This window comes from Bos mutus, chromosome 13, assembly GCF_027580195.1.
Source record: "Bos mutus isolate GX-2022 chromosome 13, NWIPB_WYAK_1.1, whole genome shotgun sequence".
NCBI classification, from domain to species: Eukaryota; Metazoa; Chordata; class Mammalia; order Artiodactyla; family Bovidae; genus Bos; species Bos mutus.
In genome coordinates this window covers 78,145,756-78,164,941 of record NC_091629.1, presented here as the reverse complement: position 1 = coordinate 78,164,941, position 19,186 = coordinate 78,145,756, and the positions used below count along the sequence as shown (strand labels likewise).

Here is a 19,186-nt window from a genome sequence, read left to right as displayed (position 1 = left end):
ACCTGTATTTCTTTCTTGAGCCCTTTGGATGGTTAGCACTATGCTCCAGTCTTGTGCCTGGATTCTCTCACTTAGTCCTCAGAACAGCCCTTTAAAGCATCTTTTGTTATTGTCCTGTTGTGCTCTAAGGGCCTTAACCTGGGGCCTGTGGTCTGAGGTACAGGCAGGGGGCTGTGCCAGGCCCATGCTGCCCCTCACCACCCTGTTGCTCGCTGCTCACAGGCTCTGTACGTGGCGCAGGCTGGTCTCCTAGGAATGGTGGCCTGGGGGTTCCACTGAAAAGGAGAAGTTGTGGAAAATCATTGAGGTTAGTGTTTAAAGAAATGAAGTCAGTTCTTACCTTTCCAAGGGAGTGACTGAGGGTGTGTTTCTAGATGTACTCTTCATACAGTGATGGATTGTAGAGGCTGCAATTCGGCCTCAAATGCTCCGTAAAGGTTCCAGAGCATCTGTGAAACTTAAGCCAGCCTTCATCACACCACTTTGTTGTCTGCTTTCTTCTGAGTGGCACTTTGCTCCCCTTCTCAGATCTTGTCCATAGAGACTGTGAAGCACTGTGTGAGCACTTTAGGTAAGACCCCCCAAACCCTTTCTCTGCAGGAGACCAGAGACAACCTACCGAAGGACACCAGCCCCTGGCTCTGTTTTCTCCCCCTTTTTGAAGCTGTCATCGCAGCTGTTAGCTCTGCTCTTCTGCCATCTTCTTTCCTCACTCCTGTGTGATTTGCTCCCTGCCCATGTACAACCTTTTCCCAACCATGGCAATAAATCTGTTAAGAAAAACAAACATGTGACTGGGAAGGCCTATAATCCCTGACCTATAGTCAGACGCCCTGCAGCAGAAACCAAACAAGAGAGACACTCTCACTCCTCTTGATCCCTCAGACAAGTGACACCCTGCCCTGCATCCCTCTCTACCAGGAAAAACTTGACTTCAGGGGACCAGCCATCCATTCACAACCAAGGGAAGCCCTGAGTGCATTCCCTCTAATGGGTCTGAATTCATGTAGGCGATCCGGGGTTTCATCAGAAGGTGGGACCCTGATCTTCTGGCGTGGGGTGGTGGACATGTCTACCTGTTTTCTAGAGTGACAGCATTCTGTTCACGTAGGAAGGACCCTGAGTTGTAAACACTGAACTTGATGCTGTTCTCAGGACGGGATATAGGTGAGAGGGTGGTAATTTCTCCTAGTGAGAGAGCAAGCCAGACACTTAAGTACTTTTCATCACTGATGTAGTTTTTAAATTTATTGGGCAAACAATCTTCCCTGCCATCTCGGTGCTAGACTTGGTACTAGCCATTGATAACCCAGAGGTAACGGGAAGGTGCTCCTCCCCAGAGTCAGCCCCAGGAGCGGGGAGGCAGGTGGTCCTGCGTGGACAGCCTGTGACGAGTCCCACGACAGAAGCACAAATAAAATCCTGTGGCGGCAGAGAAGAGCCCATTCTCGCCTAAATCTGGCCAGATAGCGCTCTGGGGGCAAGAGCTCGTCGGTTGCTGCTGTTTTTGTCTCAGCTGACTCCACTGAGCTTCTCCGTGCCCTGTGGTTTTTACCGTGATGTCTAGCCTCGAGACAGGTTGCCAAGACGAAGTGGAGCCCACGCTCTCCTGTTGTCTGTTCTAGAGCGGAGGGTGGGGGAGTGGTTTGCCTGCTGTGCTCGGGGGACCTGCGTGAACCAGCGGATACCGCATCAGGTGCCAGACCTAGAGTGGCTCTTTGGGAAGCCTTTACAGGAGCAGACACATTGTGGGCCAGCAGAGTCCAAGTACAAGGTTGTAAACCCAAATACCAGCAGGAGATGGGACCTGAGAGTATACGGCATCTTGAAGGAGACCCAGTTATGTCCTTTTATAAAGGGGGAAACTGATACCCAGATCGAGGGGAGCTGGGGCAGCCCTCCTAAGCCAGGCTGTGGTCAGAGGAGCTGGCGGTCTTGGAGTCCCGGTGCCGGCCATCCTCCTGTTTGTCAGTAGAGGCCTCTCTCCAGGCCGTCTCTGTGCTGGGCCCCTGACTTCACCCTGTCTAATTCTGTGCCTAAGATTCTAGAATGTTCCTCGCGCCTGGCCTGGCAAGTACTGTTGGCCAGGACCCACACCAAACAAAACCCAGCCCTGATCACCAGGGATCTTTGGAAAGAGAGAGCTCTCAGGCTCCTCGGTGTCTCCAGAATGCTGAGTTGGGATGTCTGTGCTTCTCCTGGGTGTCAAGAGTTAATGCAGGGCTGTACCGCAGGGCTGGACCCAGGACCTGGCACCCCGCAGGTGCTCTGCGAATCGGGGCTGCTGTGGTCGCCAGCTTGTTTCCCCCCGGGAAGTGTCTGCTCCGGGAGATGGTCTCCTCCACCGCCCCCTAACCTGCCTTGCCGCGACCACTGGTATACGCCCTCCTAAAGGGGTGCTGGTTTCTCCTCTCAAACATAAACTCCAAGCTGGGGTTTCCAGAGTGAGTGAGTGAATAAGGAGCAGGCCCAGGGGGTTAAATGGCCAAAATACTTGCCTTGGCTTTTCTTCACCCTGAGCTCTCTGGCAGGGCTGTCAGCGTCATGCCTGCCACCCCACCCATCTTGGGCTCAGGGTGTCATGGTGCCCTCTGCACCCCCTTCTCCCCAGCCCCACCTGCTTGCTCCAGGCCCTCCATGGCGGGGCTGTAGCCTCCAAGCTGCCCCGTCATCCAACAGGATGCCTGCTCCCCAGTAGCAGCCGCAGGAGCTGAACTCTGTGCCTGCCTCCAGCCCAGGAGAGGGAGCTGCGTGGTCCCATTCAGAGCCTTAGGGTACCCTGCCAAGTGCGGCCCAGCTGGGTGTTATGGGTCAGCTCGGCACTCATCTGGAGGAAAAGGGAGCCAGTGTAATGGAGGAGGTTCCAGGCCACGTGGCCCTAAAGGGGCCCCCACGAGGGGTCAAGAAGTGAGTCCCAAGGGGCCTTCACCAGGGGGGGATTCCTTCAAAGCAATGCATGTGGGTGGACTCCAGAATCCGGCACCTCTGGACCTGACTCCTGGGGCTGTCACTTCCCGCCTGTGTGATCTTAGACTTCACCTTTGCCTTCCCTGACTCCACTTCCTTACCTCAAAAAGTGTGAGTGACAGTCCTGTTCTTTCATTGCTCAGGGGCGAGCTTTACATCAAATACTGTGAATTAAAGGGAGAGTTTTAGACTGTGCCTTTTCTTGAGAAGTCATGGGACTTTTAAATTTTGTGCTCTATTGGTTCGTCTTGATATGAATGTATGTAATATTTTGTTGAAGTCTTTAGTAAAGTTGATGCTCTGGGAAGACAATTCCCTTGTGCTTTTATGAAGACCTTTAGGAGAAACGTCTTTCTGGATTGCGTATCAGGATGGATTGGGTTATCCTCAGCACTGATTTGTTCTATCTTACAGCTTCTGATGGGCCTCTTATTTCTCACGTTGGTAACTGGTGCAAAGAGAGCAGAGTGCTACAGAGACTTAGGACGCGGTGGGGCTTTTGTTCAGACCTATCATACCTGTCGCTGGCTTCATTTTATGTCTTGACTCTTGTTTTCCTTATTTATTTTCCCATTTAAATCTTTGCCTTGTTAAGCCAAGCTGCCTTAAATCCTTCATTCCAGGTGGGTGTATGATGCCAGTGACACGTGACAGCTCATGTAGGAGTTGCCCCCAGGGGAATGGCTGGACCTGCCCATACGCCCACCCTTGCCCTTCCTCCCCGTACCCAGCTGCAGCTCCTGACTGTCCTCCGAATGTCCTCACGCCCACCCCTCCTCTCCCAGAGCTGCCTTCTGCTGACTTTCATTAGGGGGTTTTATATATATATATAGTGTGTGTGTGTGTGTGTGTGTGTGTGTGTGTATGTGTGTGTGTGTGTGTGTGTGTGTGTGTGGACTGTTTGGGTTTATTTTTTTCCTTTTTTATAAATTTTTAACTTTTAATTGGAGAATAATTGTGTTACAGTACTGTGTTAATCTCTGCCATATAGAAACATGAATCCACTATGGGTACACGCACATCCCCTGCCTCTCCAGCCTCCCCACCAGCTCCCACCTCCCACTCATTAGGGTTTTGTGGTGGCTTTGAACCTGGAAGCCTGGCCCTGGGCATTTCTGCCTCCAGCCTTGAGTCTCCTTGCCCCTCGGGGCACGTCTGCGGCTCCTCCGTGTGCTGAGCCCTCCTGCCCTGTGGCCTCAACTGCTGACCTGCCCTGTGTCCACATAATGAGACTCAAGTGTCCCCAGAGCACCCCCGGCTCTCTGGGCTCTTTCTCCACCATTCGGCTGTGATGCCTCCCCTCCGCCCTGGCCTCCCTCGGGCAGAGTTGGGAACTCCCTCTGGTCCAGGGGTGTTCGCTGTGGTCATACCTCCTGCAGGGCTTACCCTGAACCCCCCCGCCCCAGGAGGGAATAAATAACTGAATGAATGAAAGAGAGAATGTGGGGAACCTTCCACACGTCTCAGAGTTCTGAACCTGTGTCTGAGATGCCAGCATGAATGAGAAGTGTTAACATCCTCACTTTGCACTTCATTGTAAAATTAGAGGACAAGATTTCTCTGATCTGGAGGAGGAAGCCTTGGTACTCATTAAGTTTTGGCTCTGGAATTTTTAGGCAAGAGATAGGAAAAATCACCAACATACTTGGTTGGCAGTGAGTTTGGGGTGAAGTAATCTGAGGATCCTTGAATTCCCTTTTTCTAAAAGATGGAAAATGAGCGGTTGTCACTGGTGATGACATAGTTGTCACCACTCCAGAATAAGGAGGGAGAAAGTGATTCCCTGACACATCAGTGTATGGAGCTGTCTGAATGACCCTGGCCCTGGAGCGGGGAGTCCCCAGTTTGCAGATGAGGCTGTGCTTTGCCCTAAACTCAGAGCTCAGGTGCCCTTCTCCCTCCATCTCCCTCTCCCTCTCTCCCTCCCTCCCTTCTTCCCTTTCTTCTTCTCTGCCTCTGCATAGTAAGCATTCACTCTGAGCCAGCACTGTGCTGATCCCAGGGGTTGCAGAGGGACAGAGGTGTGGTCACTGTCTCCACCCAGGAGCTGCCAATCTGGCATGGGAGGCCCCTTCATGGAGCAGCCACTTCATGCAGAAGCAAGCACAGGAAACATCACTGATCTGGAGGAGGATGGGGTGAACCCTTCAGAAAAGTTCCAAAGGAGTGGCCACACTCCTTCAGGGATGTGCAGGGGCCCACTGAGCACGGGAGCACTGCTGCTTTGGCAGCAAAGAGCACGTGCCCAGGAGCCACGGGAGACGGTGAGGATGGGGCCTTAGCAGAGCTCGGGCCTCTGCACTGCGGGCGTGGCTCTGCTGAGGCTGAGGCTCTGAGAAGTGGTCCTGATGCTCCAAGTGGGAGATGACGTGAGCGAGGAGCCAGAGGGGAGGGGAGGGGGAGGAAAGTATTTTAACTCTTGAAGAAGCAGAACTGGCCAGGCGTGGTGACCGATGGTGCAGGCTGAGGGGAAGGGAGGGGTGAGGGGTGACTCTCAGGGTTTTGGCCGAAACCTCTGGGTGGAGGAGAGAGGAAGCTGGACCGGCCCTGGGCTGGCTGACTCCCAGCCCAAGCCGGGATGCAGCGCTTCCTCTCTCTGCAGCCACTAGGCTGAGAGAGAGCGTGGCCTGTGTGGAGGACTCTGAGAGCCACTGGTGCTCTGTGCAGAAGAGCTGGCGAGAGGAGAAGCAGGCTCTAAGTGTGGAGGGGAGGGCTGGAGGCCTCGCTTCTGGCTGCCATCAGAGCTGGCTTTCCTGCTTTTTTCCCCTTTTCACTGCTGTTTACTCATGAGAGAAAAGAAGCAAAGCTTTGAGAGCAGGGACTTCAGAAAGGCAGAATACCTGTGATTAGTGTGAGAACTGCAGAGTTCTTGTTGGAGAACTCAGAAGGCTGGCTGCACCCCTCTGCGGGAGCAGGGAGGCGGGGTCTGGCAGAAAGCTCAGGAAGGTTTGAGTACCAGACTGAGAGTCAGTGATTTTTTTTTTTTTTTAAAGACATTCTGGTCAGGCTGCTTATAAGCAAACAGACTAGCTTTTTTTTTTGTTTTATATTGGAGTGTAGTTAACACTCCAACATTAACAATGTTTTGTTAGTTTCAGGTGTACAGCAAAGTGATCCAGTTATACAAATACGTATCTATTCATTTTCAAATTCTTTCCCCATTTAGGTTACTACAGGATATTGAGCGGAGTTCCCTGTGCTCTGCAGTAGATCCTTTTTGGTTATCTGTTTTAAATACAGCAGTGTGTATGTCTGTACAGCAGTGTATATGTGTACATAGCTTATTTGTGATCAGACCTACAAATGATGAAATGAAAAGTGAAAGTGAAAGTCACTCAGTCGTATCCAACTGTTTGCGGCCCCATGGACTGTATAATCCTTGGAATTCTCCAGGCCAGAATACTGGAGTGGGTAGCCTTTCCCTTCTCCAGGGGATCTTCCTAAGCCAGGGATCGAACTGGGGTCTCCTGTTTGCAGGCAGATTCTTTACCAACTGAGCTATCAGGGAAGCCTGCACAAATGATGAAAAAAATAGCAAATTGGATCTTAATATTCAGTTCTTTTTAGAAAGATTCTACACAGTATCAGTTCAGGTTGTTGAAACATCACTATTTGTTTTTAATGTTTTATTTTGTATTGGAGTATGCCAAAATTCTCCAAGCTAGGCTTCAGCCATACGTGAACCATGACCTTCCAGATGTTCAAGCTGGTTTGAGAAAAGGCAGAGGAACCAGAGATCAAATTGCCAACATCCACTGAATCATCAAAAAAGCAAGAGAGTTCCAGAAAAACATCTATTTCTGCTTTATTGACTATGCCAAAGCCTTTGACTGTGTGGATCACAGTAAACTGGAAAATTCTGAAAGAGATGGGAATACCAGACCACCTGACCTGCCTCTTGAGAAACCTATATGCAGGTCAGGAAGCAACAGTTAGAACTGGACACAGAACAACAGACTGGTTCCAAATAGGAAAAGGAGTATGTCAAGGCTGTATATTGTCACCCTGCTTATTTAACTTCTATGCAGAGTACATCACGAGAAACGCTGGGCTGGAAGAAACACAAGCTGGAATCAAGATTGCTGGGAGAAATATCAATAACCTCAGATATGCAGATGACACCACCCCTATGGCAGAGAGTGAAGAGGAACTAAAAAGCCTCTTAATGCAAGTGAAAGAGGAGAGTGAAAAAGTTGGCTTAAAGCTCAACATTCAGAAAATGAAAATCATGGCATCTGGCCCCATCACTTCATGGCACATAGATGGGGAAGCAGTGGACACAGTGTCAGACTTTATTTTTCTGGGCTCCAAAATCACTGCAGATGGTGACTGCAGCCATGAAATTAAAAGACGCTTACTCCTTGGAAGGAAAGTTATGACCAACCTAGATAGCATGTTCAAAAGCAGAGACATTACTTTGCCAACAAAGGTTCGTCTAGTCAAGGCTATGGTTTTTCCTGTGGTCATGTATGGATGTGAGAGTTGGACTGTGAAGAAGGCTGAGCACCGAAGAATTGATGCTTCTGAACTGTGGTGTTGGAGAAGACTCTTGGGAGTCCCTTGAACTATAAGGAGATCCAACCAGTCCATTCTGAAGGAGATCAGCCCTGGGATTTCATTGGAAGGAATGATGATAAAGCTGAAACTCCAGTACTTTGGCCACCTCATGCGAAGAGTTGACTCATTGGAAAAGACTCTGATGCTGGGAGGGATTGGGAGCAGGAGGAGAAGGGGACGACAGAGGATGAGATGGCTGGATGGCATCACTGACTCCATGGACGTGAGTCTGAGTGAAATCTGGGAGCTGGTGATGGACAGGGAGGCCTGGCGTGCTGTGATTCATGGGGTTGCAAAGAGCTGGACACGACTGAGCGACTGAACTGAACTGATACTCAATTAAGTGTGTTGTGATAGTTTCAGGTGAGCAGCAAAGAGACTCAACCAGACATACATATCTGCATTCCCCCCCAATGTCCTCTCCATCCAGGCGCCCACGTAACATTGAGCAAAGTTCCGTGTGCTATGCAGTGGGTCCTTGTTGGTTAGCCATTCTAAATGTCACAGTGTGCACATGTGCATCCCCAACTCCCTGACTATCCCTCACCCCCGTCCTCCCTGCCCCACCCTGGCAACCTTAAGTTCCTTCTCTAAGACTGTGTATCTCTGTTTTGTGAGCTCATTTGTTTCATTTCTGTTTAGATTCCACATATAAAGGATCTCACACGATATTTCTCCTCTGTCTGACTTACTGCACTCAGCATGGCGATTTCTAGGTCCGTCTATGTTGCTGCAAATGGCATTATTTCATTCTTTTTAATGGCTGTGTAATATTCCATTGTGTATAAAACCATCACTATTTTTTTTTAATTTGGAAAATCATCCTTGCTAATGACAAAGGGATAGCAGAGAACACCCACAGGAGACCGGGTGGAATGTGTGTGAGGCACGTCTTCCCTCTTTGGAGGGGCTCTTGTTCTGGGATCTCTGGAGCCCCGACAGCCCATGGGCACTGAGCTTCCATGGGAGAAAAGTTACATCCTTATTTTGACCGAGTTCTAATAAATTTTGTTTTTATTGTGAATGAAGTGTTCAGAAGACAATATTATTAGCGGTATTTGTTACCAGTAGAAGTCACAGCTCTTTCCATATTGTAATATAATCATGGCAGATAATCTGAAAACATCACACGTGTTCATCATTGATTTGGATTTATAGATTATTGTTCAGTCACTAGGTCGTGTCTGACTCTTTGCCACCCCATGGACTGCAGCACACCAGGCTTCCCTTCACCAACTCCCAGAGTTTACTCAAACCCAAGTCTATTGAGTCGGTGATGCCATCCAACCGTCTCATCCTGTGTTGTCCCCTTCTCCTCCTGCCCTCAATCTCTCCCAGCATCAGGGTGGTTTTCCAATGAGTCGGCTCTTTGTGTCAGGTGACCGTAGTATAGTAATAGCCAGTGCTTTATTGAGCAAGTACATCCATTGCTGTATCACAAATTCTAAAATGTAAATAACTGTATTTCACTGTAATTGGTTTTCTGTTTAGTTATATGCATTGTGTCTCCGTGCATTTAAAACATTATTATGAACAGGTTTCATCAGCTTCACCACTGACCCAAGAGGTCTGTGTCGCATGAAGCTTAATAACCCCCAGCTAAGATTCTGTAGTTGTGGCGTGCTACCTCCACCTGGTGGCAGCATATTCCTTAAAGGTTAAATTGATAACAGAAGAAACTTTTAAAATAACATATTTGGATATGGTTTTCAAACCTTTTTGACCACAGCCCACAGTAAAAATTAGGCTTTATATCCTAACTCAGTATACTCATACTTAAGTTTCACAAAACAAGACTTAACTTTACCATGTGACACACTGATAGCTTTTAGCCCATTTCTGTTTCCTTAAAATGCTGATTGCAACTCATTAAACAGTAATTCTGGGGTAACACTGTGCTGTTTGACGTCGTGGGAGACCATCTTTTATCATACTACACGATTTATTACCCAGGCCAAAGTTCACTTATTCCCACACATTTTCAGGGACATAATATTTACATTTAAAGTAACTGTCAACAAATATAAGTGTATCTTTACACAGTATTTTTAAAAATGTGTAATATTGATATGTGCAGTGGAATGAGCTGATTTTACTTGTATCACAAGACAGAACAATCCCATCATCACAACACGTCAGTCTCTGCCTAGGCAGTCAGATCAGATCAGATCAGTCACTCAGTTGTGTCTGACTCTTTGCGACCCCAGGAATCGCAGCACGCCAGGCCTCCCTGTCCATCACCAACTCCCAGAGTTCACTCAGACTCAACGTCCATCGAGTCAGTGATGCCATCCAGCCATTTCATCCTCTGTCGTCCCCTTCTCCTCCTGCTCCCAATCCCTCCCAGCATCAGAGTCTTTTCCAATGAGTCAACTCTTCGCATGAGGTGGCCAAAGTACTGGAGTTTCAGCTTTATCATCATTCCTTCCAATGAAATCCCAGGGCTGATCTCCTTCAGAATGGACTGGTTGGATCTCCTTATAGTTCAAGGAACTCCCCAAGAGTCTTCTCCAACACCACAGTTCAGAAGCATCAATTCTTCGGTGCTCAGCCTTCTTCACAGCCCAACTCTCACATCCATACATGACCACAGGAAAAACCATAGCCTTGACTAGACGAACCTTTGTTGGCAATGTAATTTCTCTGCTTTTGAACATGCTATCTAGGTTGGTCATAACTTTCCTTCCAAGGAGTAAGCGTCTTTTAATTTCATGGCTGCAGTCACCATCTGCAGTGATTTTGGAGCCCAGAAAAATAAAGTCTGACAGTGTGTCCACTGTTTCCCCATCTATTTGCCATGAAGTGATGGGACCAGATGCCATGATCTTTGTTTTCTGAATGCTGAGCTTTAAGCCAACTTTTTCACTCTCCACTTTCACTTTCATAATGAGGCTTTTTAGTTCCTCTTCACTTTCTGCCATAAGGGTGGTGTCATCTGCATATCTGAGGTTATTGATATTTCTCCTGGCAATCTTGATTCCAGCTTGTGTTTCTTCCAGTCCAGCATTTCTCATGATGTACTCTGCATATAAGTTAAATAAGCAGGGTGACAATATACAGCCTTGACGAACTCCTTTTCCTATTTGGAACCAGTCTGTTGTTCCATGTCCAGTTCTAACTGTTCCTTCCTGACCTGCATACAAATTTCTCAAGAGGCAGATCAGGTGGTCTGGTATTCCCATCTCTTTCAGAATTTTCCACAGTTTATTGTGATCCACACAGTCAAAGGTTTTGGCATAGTCAATAAAGCAGAAATAGATGTTTTTCTGGAACTCTCTTGCTTTTTCCATGATCCAGCAGATGTTGGCAATTTAATCTCTGGTTCCTCTGCCTTTTCTAAAACCAGCTTGAACATCAGGAAGTTCCCAGTTCACATATTGCTGAAGCCTGGCTTGGAGAATTTTGATCATTACTTTACTAGCATGTGAGATGAGTGCAATTATGCTATACTTTGAGCATTCTTTGGCATTGCCTTTCTTTGGGATTGGAATGAAAACTGACCTTTTCCAGTCCTGTGGCCACTGCTGAGTTTTCCAAATTTGCTGGCATATTGAGTGCAGCACTTTCACAGCATCATCTTTCAGGATTTGGAATAGCTCAACTGGAATTCCATCACCTCCACTAGCTTTGTTCGTAGTGATGCTTTCTAAGGCCCACTTGACTTCACATTCCAGGATGTCTGGCTGTAGGTCAGTGATCACACCATCGTGATTATCTGGGTTGTGAAGATCTTTTTTGTACAGTTCTTCTGTGTATTCTTGCCATCTCTTCTTAATATCTTCTGCTTCTGTTAGGTCCATACCATTTCTGTCCTTTATTGAGATAGCCCATCTTTGCATGAAATGTTCCTTTGGTATCTCTGATTTTCTTGAAGAGATCCCTAGTCATTCCCATTCTGTTGTTTTCCTCTATTTCTTTGCATTGATTGCTGAAGAAGGCTTTCTTATCTCTTCTTGCTATTCTTTGGAACTCTGCATTCAGATGTTTATATCTTTCCTTTTCTCCTTTGCTTTTCACTTCTCTTCTTTTCACAGCTATTTGTAAGGCCTCCCCAGACAGCCATTTTGCTTTTTTGCATTTCTTTTCAATGGGAATGGTCTTGATCCCTGTCTCCTGTACAATGTCACGAACCTCATTCCATAGTTCATCAGGCACTCTATCTATCAGATCTAGGACCTTAAATCTATTTCTCACTTCCACTGTATAATCCTAAGGGATTTGATTTAGGTCATACCTGAATGGTCTAGGGGTTTTCCCTACTTTCTTCAATTTAAGTCTGAATTTGGCAATAAGGAGTTCATGGTCTGAGCCACAGTCAGCTCCTGGTCTTGTTTTTGCTGACTTTATAGAGCTTCTCCATCTTTTGCTGCTAAGAATATAGGCAGTCACTGTGCTGATTATTTTGACCATGGATTTAATCTTGGTTTTCTAGAACTTTATATAAATGGAGCCATACAGTTCTCATTTTAGCCTCACTTTGCTCAGTGCAGTGTTACTGAGATCATTCCATGTTGAGCAGGTCAGTGGTTTGAAATATAGTACAGTTTGTATTAATATATTCTCCTGGTGAGAGACTTCTGGGTTGTCTTCCATTTCGACTCTCGAAATTAAAACTTTCATGCACGTTTGTATACATGCCTCTGTGTGCACATGTTTCATCTCTCGCAGGTAAATACCTGAGGTAAAATTGCTGGCTCAGATGGTAAATAAATGTGTTTAACTATAGTGAGCAGACAAACATTTGCCAGGGTGGTTGATCCATTTTCCGTTTCCACTAGCAGTGTGTGAGTGTGGGTCGCTTCCCATCCTTAACCTACGTGTGACGTGCATCAGTCTTTATCCCTGCTGGCACTGCCTTAGGTATGTAGTTGTGTCACTTAGTAGTGAGTGTTAATTTGCATTTACTTGATGAATGATAATGTTGAACACTTTTCCACGTGCTTATTCACCAGTTGTTTATCTTTGTCATGGAGTGTCTGTTCAAACTTGAGTTGTTTTTTTAACATCAATTTGTAAGAGTAGTTTTTACATATTTTGGGCACCAGTCCTTTATCTCATTCATATGCATTTATGAATATTTTCTCCTAGTCTGTGACATACATATCTATTTTATTAATGATGTCATTTGATGAGCCAAAGTTTTTTAATTTTGATCAAGTCTAAGGTAGTGATTTTTTCTTTTATATTTAATTTTCTGGGTCTTGTCTAAGAAATCTTTTCCTACCCCAACGTTGGGAAGATAGATGGTATTTTTTTTTTAATGTTTAGGTCTGTGATTCATCTCAAATCAGTTTCTATTTATGGTGTGAGGTAGGTGTCAAGTTGCGTTTTTTTCCCCCCATATTTTGTCTCGTATTCTCACTATTTGCTGAAAATATTTTTTTCACCATTGAATTATAGCACAGAATTAAAAAAAAAAATGTTTTGCCAAAGGGCTACAAAATTGAATTTCCCTGCTGGCCATAAACCAACCAACAATACTTTTCTTAGATAGTTTAGTTCATCCATTTATCTTGTGATTCTCAAGTTACTTTATTCACATAGTGTGAGGTTTTATGAAGCTACATCTTTTTATAGGGTCTGTAGCCATGCCACAGAGCTACTGGTTCTGTGGCTTTTTAAATTAGATTGAAATTAGGTAAAATTAAAAATTCAGCTTCTCAGTCAACAAAAGCCACATTTTAAATGCTCAGTAACACATGAGGCTATTTTCTTCCCTATTTACCAGTGCAGATAGAGATGTTTTCATTTCTTCCACAGTACTAGATAGCACTAGCCTATAGCAAAAGAAAGACTGGTTTTATATAGTTTTGAGGCATATTTTAATGAAACTTACTTAGTTTTGATACTGTCATTCAGCATCTTCCTTGCCCATTTTCATCTGTCTGTGCTTCTATTTCTATTCCAAGATGTATAGTCCCAGCCAGTGCTTTTGTTAGTCTGAAAATGCAGTTACTTCTGTCTGCTCTCTCCCACCTGGAAGAAAGAATTTCCCTGTGTGTGTCTACCAGACTCCTTTTCTGGAGCCTACCTGGCACTGACCTTTTTAACCCTTCTCAGTGTTAACTGCTGAATTTCTGGGCATCCTCCGACAACTTATAGTGTAGAGATAGGTATTTTCTCTTTCCTGTCCTGATTAAAATTAAATTTCTCCCTGGCATTTCTATAATAAATATTAAAATTGCAAAAAGCAACAAGTTATGAGTTTTATCATACCCCATATTAACATTTCTGTCCAGCAGTGAACTTTGTTGCCATTTCATCATGAGCAACCATGTAGGAATTTGTAAGCTTTTCTCTCATTGTTCACTGGGTGTGAGCTAAGTCTTTCATTAATGTCTTTCAGTGTGGGAACTTTGCTGTCCTGGTGGATCTTCATGTATTGCCGCAAGGCTCAAGCAAAGACACTAGCTGGTTTTCTGAACAGAAGAAAGAGGTACCAGGAAACTTTTCACTATTTTTTTAAATTGAAATGTCGTTGATTTACCATGTTTCAGGTGTACAACAAGTGATTCAGTTATACACACACACACACACACACGTATATTCTTTTCAGATTCTTTTCCATTATAGATTATTACTTGATATTGAATATAGTTAGTTCGCTGTGCTATACAGTAGGTGCTTAAAACTTTTCACTATTTTAAATGCAAGGAGCTGCTCTTAAGAGGAACATTAGCTTTTTTTCCAGCTCTCATTTTCATTAATGGACAGTAAATCTTGAGTGCTGTTTAATCCTTGAAGAAGAGTTGTCTTTGCCACAACAGACATACTCCTGCTTTTTCTGTTGTTGTTCCTTCAGAAACTGACACATCCATCTATTTCATATATTTCATTTGCCACTCTAGTATTTAAACCAGAAATTCCCTACCTCTTTGTTTGAGGGAAGGGGTTCTTTGTATTTAAAAAAAAAAAAAAAAAAGATGATGAAGAAGGAGAAGTTAAAGTGACTTTTCCAGGTAAGCAGGGATTGTAAACCTCACTGGTCGTAATGGATGGACTGAGCCCCTGGAGCAGGTGTGGGGTTGACACAGGCTGGTTTTTGTCACCTGTCTGAAATCTTCTCCTGTACCACATGATCCTTTGGCAAAAGTATGGGGATGGGTGACAGCAGCCCTCCTCTTACAGTGGCCAGTTGCAAAGCAGGTGGCCAGTCAGTAAAACAATTGATTGTATGACAGGATTGTGGTGTTGAACCTCCTCGAACCTCAGCCGCCTCCCCTGTGGATGAAGGGTTCCCCCAGACCCTGGCTGAGTCCCTCCCAGCTCTCATTTCTGTGGTCCCACCAAGTGCTGCTGTGGCAAAGGCAGAAGGTGCCTCCAGCTCTCATCACGTGCTTGGCTTCCTTCTCGAGACCCTTCCTTATGAGCGAGCAGGACAGTGAGCCTGTGGCTTTTACGTAACTTTCCAAACGTAACAGCCTTTGGTATCTTCCATGATGTTCGTTGGTCACAGTAGCTTTTTAGAGCTAGAAATAAATCCTATTACCAGGTGGTATGTGGAGAAAGAACTAGTGATGCTGGTACTTTTTGGCACCCCTTCTTTACCCCTTTACTGTGATGACTGTTTTCACTCAGCTTTTGGAGATAACGAGAAATCTCCTAAAAGAAAATTTATAAGTAATACGTTTTCAGTCAAAGGATAATATTATTAGGACTTTGTTGATCTCTGTTCATTTCCGAGGCAAACCATTCAATATCACGGTAATCCAAGTCTATGCCCCAACCAGTAACACTGAAGAAGCTGAAGTTTAACGGTTCTATGAAGCCCTAGAAGACCTTCTAGAACTAACACCCAAAAAAGATGTCCTTTTCATTATAGGGGACTGGGATGCAAAAGTACGAAGTCCAGAAACACCTGGAGTAACAGGCAGATTTGGCCTTGGAATACAGAATGAAGCAGGGCAAAGGCTAATAGAGTTTTGCCAAGAGAACGCACTGGTCATAGCAAACACCCTCTTCCAACAACACAAGAGAAGACTCTACACATGTACATCACCAGATGGTCAACACGGAAATCAGATTGATTATATTCTTTGCAGCCAAAGATGGAGAAGCTCTATACAGTCAGCAAAAACAAGACCGGGAGCGGACTGTGGCTTAGATCATGAACTCCTTATTGCCAAATTCAGACTGAAATTGAAGAAAGTAGGGAAAACCACTAGAACATTCAGGTATGACCTAAATCAAATCCCTTATGACTATACATTGGAAATGAGAAATAGATTTAAGGGATCAGATCTGATAGACAGAGTGCCTGATGAACTATGGACAGAGGTTCATGACATTGTACAGGAGACAGGGATCAAGATCATCCCCATGGAAAAGAAATGCAAAAAAGCAAAATGGCTGTCTAAGGAGACCTTACAAATAGCTGTGAAAAGGAGAGAAGCAAAAAGCAAAGGAGAAAACGAAAGATATACCCATTTGAATGCAGAGTTCCAAAGAATAGCAAGGAGAAATAAGAAAGCCTTCCTCAGCAATCAATGCAAAGAAATAGAGGAAAACAACAGAATGGGAAAGACTAGAGATCTTTTCAAGTAATTAGAGATACCAAAGGAACATTTCATGCAAAGTTGGGCTCAATAAAGGACAGAAATGGTATGGACCTAACAGAAGCAGAAGATATTCAGAAGAGGTGGCAAGAATACACAGAAGAACTGTACAAAAAAGAGCTTCACAACCCAGATAATCATGATGGTGTGATAACTGACCTAGAGCCAGACATCCTGGAATGTGAAGTCAGGTGGGCCTTAGGATGCATCACTACAAACAAAGTCAGTGGAGGTGATGGAATTCCAGTTGAGCTATTTCAAATCCTAAAAGATGATGCTTTGAAAGTGCTGTACTCTATGTCAGCAAATTTGGAAAACTCAGCAGTGGCCACAGGACTGGAAAAGGTCAGTTTTCATCCCAATCCCAAGAAAGATAATGCCAAAGAATGCTCAGACTACCACACAACTGGACTCAACTCACACGCTAGTAAAGTAATGATCAAAATTCTCCAAGCCAGGCTTCAGCAATATGTGAACCGGGAACTTCCAGATGTCAAGCTGGTTTGAGAAAAGGCAGAGGAACCAGAGATCAAATTGCCAACATCCACTGAATCATGGAAAAAGCAAGGGAGTTCCAGAAAAACATCTATTTCTGCTTTATTGACTATGCCAAAGCCTTTGACTGTGTGGATCACAATAAACTGTGGAAAATTCTGAAAGAGATGGGAATACCAGATCCCCTGACTTACCTCTTGAGAAACCTGTATGCAGGTCAGGAAGCAACAGTTACAACTGGACACAGAACAACAGACTGGTTCCAAATAGGAAAAGGAGTACATCAAGGCTGTATATTGTCACCCTGCTTATTTAACTTATATGCAGAGGACATCATGAAAAACTCTGAGCTGGAGGAAGTACAAGCTGGAATCAAGATTGCCAGGAGAAATATCAATAACCTCAGATATGCAGATGACACCACCCTTATGGCAGAAAGTGAAGAAGAACTAAAGAGCCTCTTGATGAAGATGAAAGAGGAGAGTGAAAAAGTTGGCTTAAAGCTCAACATTCAGAAAACAAGATCATAGCATCCGGTCCCATCACTTCATGGGAAATAGATGGGGAAACAGTGGCTGACTTTATTTTTCTGGGCTCCATAATCACTGCAGGTGGTGACTGCAGCCATGAAATTAAAAGACGCTTACTCCTTGGAAGGAAAATTATGAACATCCTAGATAGCATATTAAAGAGCAGAGACATTACTTTGCCAACAAAGATCCGTCTAGTCAAGGCTATGGTTTTTCCAGTAGTCATCTATGAATGTGAGAGTTGGACTATATAGAAAGCTGAGCGCCAAAGAATTGATGCTCTTAAACTGTGATGTTGGAGAACACTCTTGAGAGTCCCTTGGACTACAGGGAGATCCAACCAGTCCATCCTAAAGGAAATCAGTCCTAGGTGTTCATTGGAAGGACTGATGTTGAAGCTGAAACTCCAATACTTTGGGCACCCGAGGCGAAGAGCTGACTCATTTGAAAAGACCACGATGCTGAGAAAGATTGAGGGCAGGAGGAGAAGGGGACGACAGAGGATGGGATGGTTGGATGGCATCACGAACTCAATGGACATGGGTTTGGATGTACTCCGGGAGTTGGTGATGGACAGGGAGGCCTGGCGTGCCGCAGTTCATGGGGTCGCAAAGAGTTGGACACGACTGAGCGACTGAACTGTTGTCCTAATTTTGCTAAGGATACCCAGCGACCTCAAACTGGGAGCAGAAAGGCATAGGGTTCTGTGTGATGGGATTTATCATGCTAGTGGCATGAAATGTTGACATTATCATTCATGTAAATAGCCCTGGACTGTGGTCTGGAAGACTTTGTGTTTGATAGGCCATTGCCTGCTCCTCCAGTCCACCTTCATGTCATTCCAACCTTTGGCTTCTCAACATATGTCTCCGTGATTCAAAACATTTAATTGATACCCCCAAAGTGACCAATATGCACCCGAGGGGACCTCACCCAAGAAGTTTGACTTACATTAGCAGCATCCTCGGAGAAGGCAATGGCACCCCACTCCAGTACTCTTGCCTGGAAAATCCCATGGACAGAGGAGCCTGGTAGGCTGCAGTCCATGGGGTTGCTAAGAGTCGGACACGACTGAGCGACTTCACTTTCACTTTTCACTTTGATGCAATGGAGAAGGAAATGGCAACCCACTCCAGTGTTCTTGCCTGGAGAATCCCAGGGACAGGGGAGCCTGATGAGCTGCCATATGTGGGGTCGCACAGAGTCGGACACGACTGAAGCGACTTAGCAGCAGCAGCAGCAGCAGCATCCTAGAATCCACCATTCCAGGCCCAGATTTTCCTCCATTCTCTCCCAACTCTGCTGCCTCGGCTTTAGACCTTTTGTGTTGATACGCTGTCATTTTTGCCAAGAGTCAGTTGATTTGGAAGGCTTTACAATAAATCTGTGAGTACGTGACTCACTTCCCAGCCAAAGCGTGAAGCCAGAATTTGCCAGGGTGCCACACGCAGCTGCAGTGCCCTGCCTGTGCTGCTGTTGGGGCCACAGGGCGCGCCTTAGCGACGGGACTCAGGGCGCGATGGGGCCTGCAGGGCTCCGCTGTGGGCCGTGAGCGGGCTCTCCACTCAAAGCCAAGGATACGCTCTGTGGCTTCTACCTCACGCTGTTTCTTCAAAATATGGTCACTGACTTTAAAATGGATATGGGATAATGTGTGTGTGTTTAAGAGAAGAGAAGAGCTAGTTGAGGATATGACTTTAGCCTATGTTCAGTGTGCCAGGACTTTTATGTTTTTTAAATCATTAGATCATCTCAAGATTGGGATATCATGAACAATCAGTTTGATTGCATTTTAATAGCTACTTTGAGTAATGAAAGTCTTAAGAATATCCTGTTTCTTTTCAGAAAAGGAACTCATCACATGTTTTAAACATGTGTTTATTTTGAGTCCAGCCTGAGTAGTCTTTGAACAGTTGAACTCAGGCTCTTCCCCTTGTAAACCTAGGAAGCACAAATGAACCCCTGGGAGCCTGGAGATGTTGGGTACAACTCTCTCTTGCTCATTGATTGGTCTTCCTGCTGCCCCTCGAGTTTAGATGGGAATTTGTCTTTCCTTGTCTTGCCCTGGTTCTGAAGAGAACA

At 45.4% G+C, this 19,186-nt stretch overlaps 1 protein-coding gene across 1 annotated transcript in view; it reads left to right on the top strand.

Moving 5' to 3' along the window:
- The window catches only part of SLX4IP (SLX4 interacting protein), a 216,969-nt gene that overhangs the window by 124,905 nt on the left and 72,878 nt on the right, over positions 1-19,186 (top strand). Inside the window, 1 exon segment of the mRNA XM_070381976.1 lies at positions 13,871-13,960. Within this exon segment, the coding sequence (XP_070238077.1) occupies positions 13,871-13,960 (90 nt within the window).